Here is a 15,140-nt window from a genome sequence, read left to right on the forward strand (position 1 = left end):
TAGGCTAAATCCTCAGGTCATCATGACATTGTCATACTTTGCTAATGCAGATCTTGGCAGTATAATCCCTATGAGTCAGAGCTAATGATTTTGTGCAATGTTTTAAAATAATTTTGGATTAAGTAAGAGAGAAAGTAAGAGAAAGTCTAAATCGAATACCATTATGCATAAGGTATATGCCTAAACATGTTTGTCTAAAGATGCAAATTAAGTGTCAGAACGATGACAAATAAGATATTTAGAGACACTCCAATATGAATATTGCAAAAAAGTAGACTAAAATCAATAAACTAACCACAATATATGGATTTTTACCAGAGCCCCTTGGTCTCGGGTATAGCCCCGCCTCTACAACAAGCGAACCCACCTTGTCTATAGTGCCGATGTAATTTAGGCGAGGGACCGAGAGTCAAGGGGCGAACTGGGGAATAGGCTTGGCAGTGGGTTTCTAAAGACATCACCGATAGGGCGGGGGACGGGAGTGACGCCCTTTTCGACTTTCTAGACTTTGCTAAACCGGTATATAGCCACCCTACACAGTGTATGTGCAGTTTGTGTATGCATTAGGGAAATTAAACTAATGTAAGCCAACATTTGGAAACCGTGAACCTTGGCGATGAGAAGAAATTGAATTTCCACTGGTCTCCGTGCGTCGCGCAGTCGGACTCTGGTGATGCCTGTGGTGTGGGGATCGCCGTGCATCTCAGGAAAACAGGGCGTTGGAGGATGATGGTAATCAAAAGAGCATCATGGCAAACGGAACCGGCACTATTATGTTGAAATGCGTTGTGGTTGGTGACGGTGCTGTGGGCAAAACGTGTCTGTTGATGAGCTATGCCAACGACGCCTTTCCAGAGGAGTACGTACCCACTGTGTTTGACCATTATGCAGGTAAGGGGAATTTGGAACATGTCATGATTATACATGTGTGTTTTCTCGAATGGAACCATTACCAATTACCCAATCGTTAATTATAAAAGCTGACATCATTCCTTCAGTAGGGTAGTTACAGTTGCATGAGTTTAATCTATGCCAATTTTCTTGTATAGTCTACCGAAATCCAATGTTTAGGTGAAGTGTATGCTCGAATGTTTTGCTTACTTTTTCGACCTTTGGCTCAGATTGCATAGGACTACATCTGTTTCTGTCATCAAAACCACCTGTTTGCCTCCAGGTGAAGGGAGGGGGTGAGACCTCTCTCTCTCTCGCTCTCTCTCTAAACTATCCTTTTTCATTGCTTTGCAGTTAGTGTCAACGTTGGCGGGAAGCAGTACTTATTGGGATTGTACGACACCGCTGGTCAGGTACAGTGGGTTTATTATAACTCTGGCTGCATGCCACATCCAAGGACACAACCTATCCCCACGTGCTCCCCCCACTGTTAACCAATGGTGCTCTGGACACACCCACAAGCTTGACATTCTGACCAGACTCTATAAACTGCAACAGGTGTGGTTTTCACACATTGCTCTAATTTCAGTCTGGTCTGTGGTAGACAGTGGTTGTAGGCCTAGCGAATCATTTCAATGGGTCTATTATGTGAGGAACAGGGGTCTTATGTCCAGTGTCTAGTAGGGATGTTTTCACTGGCTGTCCGAATACCCATACTAGCATATTACATACATAAACTGTATACAATTTACTCATCGTGGCATACTGTTTAGCACGGAACTTTTAGTGAAAAGTGTGCAGTATGCCAGAGTTGCAACTCAGTAGCTGCCCTTGATTGGCTTGCATCGCATTAACCAGCCTGATAATAGCTCATTTCCAATTTGATAAATTCCTCTAAACTGAATAGAATAGGAATGGAGTTATAGGCCTACTCAGGCTGGTTATAGGCAGACCATATAGCCCATCTATCCTATTTAACAATGAAAGACAGAAACAGATTTGATTCCATTTCAACACATTTATTAGTGAAACCAAAGTGCTGTAACATATACAGTATCAGTCAAAAGTTTGGACAGCTTCAAGGTTTTATTTTTTTTGTACTATTTTCTACATTGTAGAATAGTGATGATGTCAAAACTGTAAAATAACACATATGGAATCATGTTGCAACCAAAAAAGTGTTCCACAAATCAATATTTTATATTTGAGATTCTTCAAAGTTGAATTTTTCTTCATTTAAAGTAGTGACCCTTTGCCTTGATGACAGCTTTGCACACTCTTGGCATTCTCTCTAAGCTTCATTCAATTAACAGTTGTGCCTTGTTAAGTTAATTTGTGGGTTTCTTTAATTCTTAATGTGTTTAAGCCAATCAGTTGTTGTGACAAGGTAGGGGTGGTATACAGAAGATAGCCCTATTTGGTAAAAGACCCAATCCATATTATGGCAAGACCAGCTTAAATAAGCGAATCGACAGTCCATTACTGTAAGACATGAAGATCAGTCAATTCAGAAAATGAAGAACTTTGAAAATATCTTCAAGTGCAGTTGTAAAAACCATCAAGCGCTATGATGAAACTGGCTCTCATGAGGACTGCCACAGGAAAGGAAGACCCATAGTTACCTCTGCTGCAGAGGATAAGTTCATTAGAGTTACCAGCCTCAGAAATTGCAGCCCAAATAAATGCTTAAGAGTTCATGTAACAGACAACATCAACTGTTCAGAGGAGACTGCGTGAATCAGGCCTTCGTGGTCAAATTGCTGCAAAGAAACCACTACTAAAGGACACCAGTAAGAAGAGGAGACTTGTGTGGGACAAGAAACACGAGCAATGGACATTAGACCAGTGGAAATCTGTCCTTTGGTCTGATGAGTCCAAATTTGAGATTTTTGGTTCCAACCGCCGTGTCTTTGTGAGACGCCGAGTAGGTGAACGGATTATCTCTGCATGTGTTCCCACCATGAAGCATGGAGGAGGAGTTGTGGGGGTGCTTTTCTGGTGACAATGTCATTGATTTATTTAGAATTCAAGGCACATTTAACCAGCATGGCTACAGCAGCAATACGCCATCCCATCTGGTTTGGGCTTAGTGGGACTATTTTGTTTTTCAACAGTACAATTACCCAAAATACACCTCCAGGCTGTGTAAGGGCTATTTGGCCCATAATGAGAGTGATGGAGTGCTGCATCAGATGACCTGGCCCCCCACAATCACCCGACCTCAACCCATTTGAGATGTTTGGGATGAGTTGGACTGCAGAGTGAAGGAAAAGCAGCCAACAGGTGCTCAGCATATGTGGGAACTCCTTCAAGACCGTTGGAGAATGCCAAGTGTGTGCAAAACCGCTCCCAAGGCTGTGACCCTCGCCATTATAAATAAATCTAATAGCCCGCGTGATCCGGCAGGATACTGTAGAAGAGCGACTAATGTGGTTACCCAATGAGCAAAGAGCATAACACCCTGAGCGCTCGTTCAATCCTAGTAGTTGCGCAATGTGTGTCCTGGACAACCATGGCTCTTCTGGAAAGGCTACATGTAAAAAGCTGTGGGCTCTAAGGTGGGGGAACAAAAGGTGCATTTTTCTCATGTGAGCACGGTCACAAAGAGAGCTGCTGCACAGAGAATAGGTTTTTGTTCAAATGCAGCCCTCTCCACTGCTGCAAAACGCAGAGAGAGGATGGAGTGGCAAATGGTAAACCTGAGGAGAGAAGGTAGGGCAGGGAGCCGTAGGCTTTGCTCTCTATCCACCTCAGACGCCAGGGCCGCGCCCTAGGTTGGCCGACCCTTACCTTCCTTAGGAGGGTTAGAAAGGTGGAACCCTGCTGCAGCATAGGACTGCTTACCTACAGGTTTGGCCTGGTTCAGGGGCCTAGCCTGAGTCTTAGCAGACTGCTGTGTCGCTGGGGACTGCTGTGTCGCTGGGGACTGCTGTGTCGCTGGGGACTGCTGTGTCGCTGGGGACTGCTGTGTCGCTGGGGACCGCTGTGTCGCTGGGGACCGCTGTGTCGACCGCTGTGTCGCTGGGGATCGCTGTGTCGCTGGGGACTGCTGTGTCGCTGGGGACCTCAGTCCCCCAAGGCCAGCTAGTTGCCCCCTCCCAGCTGTGAGACTGGAGTGAGATGTTGGAACCAACGGCCTGCCAAAAAGCCCGGGTCTGCAGGGCAGGTAGAAGCTGACGGCGTCGCCTTCTTTCTTACCTATATCACAGTTCTGTCGCATTGCGGTGACAGTGGTCCCCAACTCCTTGGGTGTAATTGGGGCATCCAGGAGGTCCACCTTCTTTTTCTTTGTCAATCTGGTTAAACTCAGCCAAGGTACCTTTTTTTTTTCTCCCACTGCTCAGCTCATGGTACGACCACAGCCTTGAATGACGCTATGGGAGGTTCAGAAGTTCAGGACTGTAATCCTAGTGATCTCCTCCCACGCATCTGGATCTAGGTTAACCGAGTCCAGTTGCTTCCCCACCCCCTCCAGTAGCTCAGCCGGATAAGCTAACAATAAAGAGGTCACATTGAAAGCTCTGAGAATGAGTGGCTGAGCCTCCGCTTTTGCGGTTGGCTCAGAGGTGAGGGGATGTTGAGATGCTCTTTTAAGCCTCCTCCTCAGAGCTGCTCTAGTCAGTAGTTTGCAGTGCTCACAGGAACTCCGGGTCGTCAAGCTCCTGTTGGGCATGTTCATTTCCCAAGCAAATGCTGCATTGAGGGTAGAAATCCTTCACCGCTGGACTTGGGATGGTTATGAAGGTTTGCTCTAGCTAGCTCAGTGATGGCTGAAGGGAAACGCGTCCGGGCAGAGTTGGCCTTCAGGTAATGTGCTCCTGCAACCGAAGGAGCCGCGAAGCTGAGATGGTTGGTCTATTTAACGCAACGGGTGAACGTAGGTTAAGCTAGATGAGAGAAGGGAGCTAGCAATGCTACCGTGTGTGCAGGTTAGCTTGCCTCAGTGAGCTAGCCTAGTTAGCCAAAGTCTTGCAGAATGGGCTAACCGAGTCTCAATAGTTAGCTACCAACGGAGACTGAGAAACAGAAAAGCAATTTCCACACACAGCAAAAACACTTTTGGTCAGTACTCAACCTTTCGACGGGGTCTAAAGACGTACGCCAGGCAACAATATCGTTCACTTATGAGCAGGAAACCAGGGATCCAGTTGTGCTGGGGAGCGCTTAGACCAGCCCTGGGCAATTCCAGTCCTCAGGGGCCTGATTGGTGTCACACTTTCCCCCCATCTCTAGCAAACACACCTGATTTAAACTAATTGCATGTTTAACTGAAGATCATGATTAGTTGATTATTGGAGTCAGGTGTGTTAGCTGTGGCTGGGGAAAATCAGGCCACCGAGGACTGGAGTTGGCCTGGCTTAGAGAGTAATGCTCTTCGCGAAGAAGAGAAGCGAGAATGACTAGAGGGCAGGAGAGTGGCTCCTTCATTCGCTCACCTCATTCACCACATTACCTGTCTGTCTCCCAACATATGCTATTGACTTGTTCTTCAGTGAGTATTGGTGGTCCTGGCAAATCCCCATATGTGATACACAGAAACACATTTTTGAAAGAGAACATACTCACTCACTTTTTCCTTTTAAAATCTTTTAGCTCTGTTTTTCCTAGCTGGGTCTGAACCGAAGGCATGTCACATGCAGCGATGAATTGTTAACTCTCCTCTGAACCTGATTTTAATCTGTGTGAAGTCCAAATAAGGTCCTGAACTGAAACATTATCCGCCCGGTGAAAGGTGAATAGATTTGAGGTTGAGAAATGTTTGTTCATTTAATAAAATACAAGTACATGTGTAGCAAATTACAGTTGCTATCGTTTCCACCGACTCAATCATTATTCCCACATAAATCTGTGGCTGCCATAACTCATTCTTTGGGGGAAACTAAATCATCGTAAATCTACTACTCAGTAGTGATTCACACGGCTTTTTGTTTACCCCTTTGTCTGTGATTGCAACTCCATGTCTAGAGCCTTTTTGTTTTAGCTGATTCAGAACTGTGAAATTGAGAAGTTTCCCAGATGTCGACTGTGGGCGCCGAGGCCACAGAGTAGAGTTACTTCCCTTCAAACGCAGCGCCTCCAATCCCCCCCCCCCCCCACCGACTTCTTTAGGCTGAGCACAAGGCCAGCTGGTAATGTTTTATAGCTTCGGCGTCTGATCAAAGAAGGGAGTGCCAGAGAGCGAGGGGAAACCAAGAGATGGAGAGGAAGCGAGGTAGACGGCGGGGAAAGAGGAAGCGATCGAGACCGAGGGGCTGGCTGAGAGGGAGTAAGGGGGAGTGGACCGCTGCAAATCTGCTCTTGAATCCTGTAATTCCACCCCAATGGTGGAACAAACTCCCTCACGACGCCAGGTCAGCGGAGTCAATCACCACCTTCCGGAGACACCTGAAACCCCACCTCTTTAAGGAATACCTAGGATAGGATAAAGTAATCCTTCTAACCCCCCCCCCCCCCCCTAAAAGATTTAGATGCACTATTGTAAAGTGGCTGTTCCACTGGATATCATAAGGTGAATGCACCAATTTGTAAGTCGCTCTGGATAAGAGCGTCTGCTAAATGACGTAAATGTAAATGTAATTCAACCCTAGGAGGCTCAGGCCGGGGATATAGAAGAGTGCAACAATTAATGCTTTACCTCTGTTGAGGAACCTTGTCCAACCCAGCCACCAACCCCCCCCAATTCACACTCTCCTGCTACAGTCCCCACCTCTTGCTCTGCATTACACATGTTTTATTGGCTCCAAGGACCCTTTTTAATATTTATGTACCTGGCAGATCTGAAGCTCCCAGAATCCTCAGCTGTTTCATAAGGGAAGATTAACCATTTTCTCAAAGAGAAAATAAGGCTTTGCAGACACGCTCTGTCTCAACTGACTTAAATTCATATTCTCTTCGGCTCTTCATCACTCTGATCTGGAAGAACAGACGTGGTGAAAGCCAGCGTAAAGATGCGCTTCCGCCATATTGTTTTCACCTGTCAGGTCTCTTGAAGTCGGATGAAGGAGAGGATGTATTTTTAAGCAATTGTGATGCTGTCACATGTGAACCCATTAACAGTCACATGAGCACAACAGCATACAGTAAGGTGTGTCACTGTGTTCTATCTGCATTGCCCTATGTTTTTGTCTGGGTATTGCTTATTACACCACCTGTATATTCCATAGATCTTTTTATTCATTTTTTTTTTACCCCCTTTTCTCCCCAATTTCATGGTATCCAATTGTCTCATTGCTGAAACTCTCGTACGGACTCGGGAGAGGCGAAGGTGCGTCCTCCGAAACACAACCCAATCAAGCCGCGCTGCTTCTTGACACAATGCCCACTTAACCCAGAAGCCAGCCTTACCAATGTGTCGGAACCACCGTACACCTGGCTACCGTGTCAGCATGCACTGCACCCGGTTTGCCACAGGAGTCGCTAGTGCGTGATGGGACAAGGACATCCCTGCCGGCCAAACCCTCCCCTAACCCGGACGCCGCTGGGCCAATTGCGTGCCACCCTATGGGTCTCCCGGTCGCGGCCGGCTGCGACAGAGTTTGGACTCGAACCCAGAGTCTCTAGTGGCACAGCTAGCACTGCGATGCAGTGCTTTAGACCACTGCGCCACTCGGGAGGCCCGCATATTCCATAGATCTATACGTAACACATCTCTTCGCTCTTGAACATGTGGGCCAAGAACAGAAGGAATGGAATGGAGAGTCTTTATTCATTCAGTCATCCTCTCCCTAGCTGATGCACTCATCCTAGCAAGCTAGCATAGCATTGCTTCTGTGTATCGGAGCAGGAAGTGGATGTTATGTGCTGTTGTAGTACCCATGGCAACACTGGGCTCAGAACGGAGTCCCGCTGGGATCGGTCTCTTCACTCGTTCTCTTCGCTCTCTCCCTTTTGTTGCTGCTCAGTTCCTAATTTTCTCACTCCCTCCTGCACTCACACTCAGTTGCACATCCTTTAATCACTCTTCTATGACTATTTACCCTCCCCCCGTTGTTTTTTTGTACAGTGCCTTGTTAAGTTTGTGACTCGATGCCCTCCCTGAGATGTGACCCCCTAGACATCCCTGCAGGGGGTAGAGATTAAAATGGGATCTGCTGCTGCCGCAGGGCCTCGTTCCTCTCCACTCAGCTGAACCCCAATGGGAGGTAGCTAGACATGTCATGTTCATTTGAACACTACAGCCTGCGGGTGGATGTTTTTAAACTGTTTCCCCATTGACCATCATGGGTCTAAAGCGCCATTGTATGGCGTGCGATGTGATCACCTTGAATGTGATACCTCAGATTGAACTAGCAATCTATTCTACACGGTTCATCCCGTGTTGGGAAATGCTCAGACAGTTTTGGGTGAAGTACAGTAATATGAAATTCAGTAACTAGCTGGCAACTAGGGATTAACATGGGTAACCTGTAACCTGGATCCCGGGACTGTCTGGGAACTCTTCACATTTCCCGATTTGAATTAAAAAAAAAAAAAATTAAGACCTGGGAAATAGAAATGTTCCTCGATCTCGCACTAATACACACATGCGCAGCAGCAGATTAGCAAAAAACAAAATGGCACATTTATCCAAACAGTTTGTCACATGGAAGCCTTTAGCCTAGTGTATTTACTTCACACACAGTCACCATCAATTCAAAGCACACGCCTAATTGATACTGCCGGACTGCACACGCGACCCGAATGCCATTAATAAACCCTACAGGAAACCCCTACATACGGTGCATTCGGAAAGTATTCAGACCCTTTGACTTTTTCCATATTTTGTTACGTTACAGCCTTATTCTAAAATGGATAAAACAGTTTTCTCTTCAATTTACACACAATACTCCATAATGTCAAAGGAAAAACAGATATTTTTTGAAATTTCTGCAAAATATAAAAAATATAAACAGAAATATCACATAAGCATTCAGACCCTTTACACAGTACTTTGTTGAAGCACCTTTGGCAGCGATTATAGCCTCGAATCTTCTTGGGTATGACGCTACAAGGTTGGCACACCTGTATTTGGGGAGGTTCTCGCATTCTTCTCTGCAGATCCTCTCAAGCTCTGCCAGGTTGGATGGGGAGCATTGATACAGAGCTATTTTCAGGTGTCTCCAGAGATGTTCGATTGGCTTCAAGTCCGGGATCTGGCTGGGCCACTCAAGGACATTGAGACTTGTCCCGAAGCCCGAAGAGTTCCCGACGAGTTCAATCTTGGTTTCATCAGACCAGAGAATCTTGTTTCTCATGGTCTGAGTCCTTTAGGTGCCTTTTGGCAAACTCCAAGCGGGCTGTCATGTGCCTTTTACTAAGGAGGTGCTTCCGTCTGGCGACTCTACCATAAAGGCCTGGTTGGTGGAGTGCTGCAGAGATTGTTGTCCTTCTGGAAGGTTCTCCCATCTCCACAGAGGAACTCTGGAGCTCTGTCAGAGTGACCATCGGGTTCTTGGTCACCTCCCTGACCAAGACCCTTCTTCCCCGATTGCTCAGTTTGACCGGGCGGCCAGATGATCAATGGAAACAGGATGCACCTGAGCTCAATTTCGAGTCTCATAGAAAAGGTCTGAATACTTATGTAAATAAGGTATTTCAGTTTTTGAAGGTTTTATACATTTTGAAGAATTTCTAAAAACCTGCTTTCACTTTGTCATTATGGGGTCTGTGTGTAAATGGATTAAATGTTTTTTTAATCAATTTTAGAATAAGGCTGTATCGTAACACAGTGGAAAAAGTCAAGGGGTCTGAATACTTTCCCAATGCACTGTATAGCCTACAAACAACGCGTGTCTCTTTTAGCTGTCATAGTGACTCTTCACACAGACACATTTGATAGGCCTATGCACAATTTACTACATAGGCATCTGTTAACAATTCGAAGAGGCATGAGGGAAAATTGCATCTTCTCTTGTCCTAAAGCCTAAGCTGTTTTCCTATCCAGTCCCAAACCCACTGAAACCCCAAATCTTGACCCCTGTCTAGCAGGAAATTTCCTAAACTTTATTCTGTAATCCCTGGCTTGCATTATCAAAGCACGTCGCTCGCCTATAACATTTCCTCTGCTCTGTTTTGTACTTGCTGCCCATATGAGAGAACCCTGGCATAGTGACCATATCCTGTTAATTTCTTTTTTTTCTTTTAATGCTTTAAATGGGCGCTTCCGAATTTAAAAATGTAATAATAAAAAATTAATCCCAACTGGCAACCAAGAAACTGTAAAATACACAGTAACCTCTTTTTACAGTGCAGTGTTCAGACCAGTTTTGTGTTTTGGACCATGAAGTTTAGTGCCTGCGCTCATTATTCTCCCTGTGGTCATGTCTGAACAGGCGTCTCTGACACAGCTGCTGGCCCCGAGGAAGAAGGGGGAGTGACTCACTGATATTATAGACGCTCGTATGTCACTGACTTGACACACTCGCTCACAGTTGAGATCACATACCAGCCAAGTTGAAATGCCATAAAAAGCCTTGCCCTGATGGAAATGTAAGGACGCGTACGGGGAGAATAGTTGGAATCTGCCCTGCCTTCAGTGCGTTTATTAGCATCTCCAGTATAAACCCGCTAACAGCTAACTTTCTCTTCTCCTTCCTCTGTCTTACCTCTTTGCTGGCCCCTCTTGTAGTTTTACTCTTCCTTCTTCCTCCTTCATGCTTTTTACTGAGGAACTTTGGGGAAGCATTTCTGACATGTGATGGGGATGGAGGAGAGCGATTGGCCACCTTCACCAGACATGTTGTGTTTACTGTTTCACTGCTGAGTGTTACTGTGTGTTCTAGTACAGTACACTGGGATGGGGTTCTCCATAAGGGGAACCGAGGACACACACACACACACTAGAGCTGGGAAGATGAACTGAAAATGGTCGACACCAACCACATCGATCACTTATCGCAGGCATTTTGCTGATATAGCTAATTTGATAATAATTAGCCTGTACTAGAGAAATGTGAAGTTTGAAATGAAATAACTTTGCTAATATGGGTAATTGTTAATGGGACAATTGGTGGCTACAACCACCAAACTAGTAGTTTCAAAGACAATAACAAAAAACTGTGGTGCACATTAATGTTATAAACTTATCGTTTTATTTATCTTTATCACATCAAGAAATGTATCCCGATATGGATATCTTTTTTTTCTTCTATATCTTCTAGCTCTAACACACACACACACTTGGGAATTCACATGAAACCACTGCGCTCACCACGAGTGGGAATAACAGATACTATGGTGGCATCACCACAAGGTTGTCCAAGACTTCTTAATGGTCCATGAGTCTGGTCTTGACTTGAGGCATGTTGATTAAGTTACTTTGTTAAGTTTAATCAGACAAGTCATATTCCTTTCTTCAAGCTTGCCCGTCACCATCATATCATAACTAGTCTTGATGTGTGCGCTCGGCATCACTTGTATAAACTCTGGTCATTCCGGATGTGTATGGCCCTCGTATATAAACTCTGGTCATTCCGGATGTGTATGGCCCTCGTATATAAACTCTGGTCATTCCGGATGTGTATGGCCCTCGTATATAAACTCTGGTCATTCCGGATGTGTATGGCCCTCGTATATAAACTCTGGTCATTCTGGGTGTGCTGTAGATGCTCCTAAAGTCAGACAACTCATGAATATTCATATGGGCTGATGTAGTAGGACAGCCTGTCAGAATCAGTTATCAGGGAGTGATGAGGAAACGCTAGGTCTCATTTACACCAACACGACCATGTTGCACACGGTATGTGAATTAGCGATTTAGGTCCACACAATAAACGGAGGCCTATCGGAGATGGCAATTTTGTCTGATGCCTTCCGCAATACTTCCTGTAGAGTACTGCTAATGTGAAATTATGCCCAATAGCCCCAGTCAGAGTGACGGCAGTAAAATAAGCAGTCGGATGTAGGTCATCTGTAGAAATCTGCACATCCGCTCCGTTCTTTAAAAAAAAAATTATGCTCATCACTCCCTTCATATAAAAGTATTCACTATTTTCCATAAAACAGCCTGGTTGCTTGGCAGTGCATGGTGGAGTCTAGTAGATAAGCACAGTGTACGTTTGCTCTCCTCTGCATCAGTGAGGAGGAGTATAAGGATGGTTGCATTTGGAGCTCATTTTCCATCCGGTTGAATATTTCATGAATAATAATTCAGACGATCTGGTCGTCTCTTGGTGGATAGGATCTAAGGAAGGCTGTTGCTCTCTTTCTCCCCCGTGTCTCCTGTTCCCCTCCCCTAATGCCGCTCTCTCTCCTATGTGTCTGTCTCTCCCGTGTGCCTCTCCCGTGTCTCTCTCTCTCTCTCTCGTGTGTCTCTCTTACTCGTGTGTGTGTGTGTCTTTCTCTCTCCCCTGTGTGTGTCTCTCCTGCCTCTCTCTCTCCTGTGTCTCTCTCTCTCTCTATTCTGTATCTCTCTCTCTCTCTCCTGTGTGTGTGTCTCTCTCTCTCTCTCTCCTGTATGTCTCTTACTCTCGTGTGTGTGTGTCTCACTCTTTTATATATTACCCTCCCTAAACTTTTTCCAGGAGGACTATGACCGCTTGAGGCCTTTGTCGTACCCCATGACCGACGTCTTCCTGATCTGCTACTCCGTGGTCAACCCGGCCAGTTTCCAGAATGTGAGGGAAGAGTGGGTCACCGAGCTGCAGGAGTATGCCCCCAGTGTCCCATACCTCCTCATAGGCACTCAGGTGAGCCTAAAGAGCTGCAGCCACCACACCCAAACCTTCTTTCTATACTGTGTCCTAGCCATTCCACATGCTGAGTTTCACAGAGAGCCTGGCATGCTCTATCCACATCCACCCTACTCATGCTCACACTCTACTTCACATTGACAGGGGAGGGGGTGATTTATAAAGCTGAACCTCCACTTAAATGTGCTGTGCTCTCTCTGTTTTTCTTTTATTCTTAAGACCATTCGTGAACACGCACAAAGAAATATAGGTGGATATTTTCGAATCCGAAAAAAAAAATGTTAACACCAAATCGAACATTTTTAGCTTTTTGGTATTAGTTGACTTCTATTTAGTGCCACAGCTCTCTGATACTTTCCAAGAGATCAGTCCAGACACTTTTCAAACCACACTTGTGGGTGTCCATCCGCCGCCAGAAATAGAACATGGGCATATTGGTGGTGGTGGTGAGGTTAGTGGAGTGGGCGTGTGATTTATCCTTCTGTCAGCTGATAGTCACCGCTCTTTTATCAGTCCAACCATAACTCACACTGCATACCGATGCGGGCCCAAATCCATTCAGACAGACCAGCGCCACAAATCAAACACAACCACAGATGTGTTAATGAATTTGTGTCTCAATAAAGAATTTGTTACAGGTATCAGTGGGCGTAGGCCGGGTAAAGGATGAATTTGTTTTATTTGGGTGGTAGTAAGAGAGGAACCGCGTGGTCGAGCAGACACTGTGTGTCGGCTCTACATTTTAAATACAAGTAAATAAAGGGACTAATGTCTCGTGGTTGAAGTTAAATTCAAACCCACAAGAACATATGAAATAATAAAAATAGAGAAACAGTGTTTGTGTTTGGAAATTCTGCACTGGTACTAATGTGCCACATTTCTCTAGGAGTTTCTCTTTCTCTACTCCGCTGAAGAATGGTGAAACAGAGGAGGAGTACTTCTTACAGAAGTCTGACCCAAGTTGCTCTTTTTGAAAATGGGGAAGATGGTTAACTGAACAAGTTGTTTGCTCCAACTGAAGAAGTTTCTTAAGAAGCAGCCTATTGGCTGCCTTGCTGATTGTCTGTGCTGACAGGAAGTGTTGCGTTATCGCTCCCTGTTTCAGATTGACCTTCGTGACGACCCCAAGACCATTGCCAAACTGAATGACATGAAGGAGAAGCCCATCACCACAGAGCAGGGCCAGAAGCTAGCCAAGGAGGTACGTAATCACTGTGGAGCCAGCAGAGGGTTCCAGAAGGAATTGAGATTGTAAATGGGCCACTCCGTAGTTGGTTTACCCTACTCTACACATATGGGTTGTCCCTCATCAAACTAATTGTTTATGACCGTTATAATGAACTTTGGATCTCTTCGGTTTGGGGCATTTTGTTGATTTGAGCCTTGTTATTAGACTAACAGCAGACTTCCTCCCTAAGCTAACCTGGGGATGAGGTTAACCCTTTCCTTGATAGTTTTTTGAGTGATAGCCTGGCCCTTCCCTCCCTTCCTCTTACAGATTGGCGCGTGTGTCTACGTGGAATGCTCGGCTCTCACCCAGAAAGGACTGAAAACTGTGTTTGATGAGGCCATCATTGCTATCCTGACCCCCAAAAGGAAGAAGGGCGCCCTGAAGAGAAGACTGGGGCCGCGCTGTATCAACTGCTGCCTCATCACGTGAGAGAGATGGGAACGTCCAACAACACCTGGGTCATTTTCATTAGGGCATGCAACAGAAAATGTCTGAAAACATGTCGAAACAAAAAAAAGCTTCTTTTTTTTATTGGACAAGATCAGGTAGCCCCACCCTGTTTCAGACTGTTTTTCTTCCATTTGGTGTCTAATGAATACACTCCTGAATACAAACCAGAACGAATGACAGAGACAGAGGTCATAAGAAGGGGAAAATGACTGAAGGACCGAAATGGACAAATGAGGACCCTATTTTTAGTTGAGGGCTCTTGAGCGGTTTTGTCTCTCTCCTGCTGTCGACCAATGGAGTTGGAGGGGGGGGGGGGGCAGCTTTACTACCAAAGGAGCACAATACCCAGGTCAACAACGCCCTTCAGTTAGAATTTATTTGCCTTCAAAAGTATGTTCTTTTTTTAAAGCTTTTTTTTTTTAAATGCTTTTCCTGTACACAAATATGTATCAAGCTGTCAGAACACAGAGGTATCATTGTGTCCATTTAACTCCATTTAACTTTTTTGTACTGTCTGCTGTAAAAATGAATGAATGGATGCATTGCATTGCATTTATTTAAAGCGCTTTCCATCAGGCCTCTAAGTGCTTTACATTATGTTTTGGGTAACTCACCTTAGCCACCACCAATGAAATGCATACTGTTTAAAAATATATATATAATACTTTGATCCCCTCTAGTATGGGTAGTTTTTTATTATCCCATATTTTAGGACACGATCTGCTTCTCTTGCTCAGCTTGCAGTGCTAATATTAAACATGTTGGATTTATTGTTGTCGGTAGCCCAATGGTGCCAAAATAATTGAATGCACACACCTGTATGGGATACAGGGATGTGGGGAGAGCGGCAAAAACATATCTCCAGCACCAACATTAAGCACAGTCCACATACCTATCCC

The 15,140-nt window shown here is 45.2% G+C and overlaps 1 protein-coding gene across 1 annotated transcript; it reads left to right on the forward strand.

The window, feature by feature from the left end:
- Window positions 1–424: 424 nt before the first annotated feature.
- On the forward strand, window positions 425–15,140 carry LOC120045600 (rho-related GTP-binding protein RhoQ). The gene is made up of 5 exons (XM_038990501.1): window positions 425–891; window positions 1,246–1,304; window positions 12,393–12,557; window positions 13,666–13,761; window positions 14,059–15,140. The coding sequence occupies exons 1-5, from the start codon at window positions 750–752 to the stop codon at window positions 14,218–14,220; spliced, it is 624 nt and encodes a 207-aa protein (XP_038846429.1). The 5' UTR covers window positions 425–749; the 3' UTR covers window positions 14,221–15,140.

This window comes from Salvelinus namaycush, chromosome 4, assembly GCF_016432855.1.
Source record: "Salvelinus namaycush isolate Seneca chromosome 4, SaNama_1.0, whole genome shotgun sequence".
NCBI lineage: Eukaryota > Metazoa > Chordata > Actinopteri > Salmoniformes > Salmonidae > Salvelinus > Salvelinus namaycush.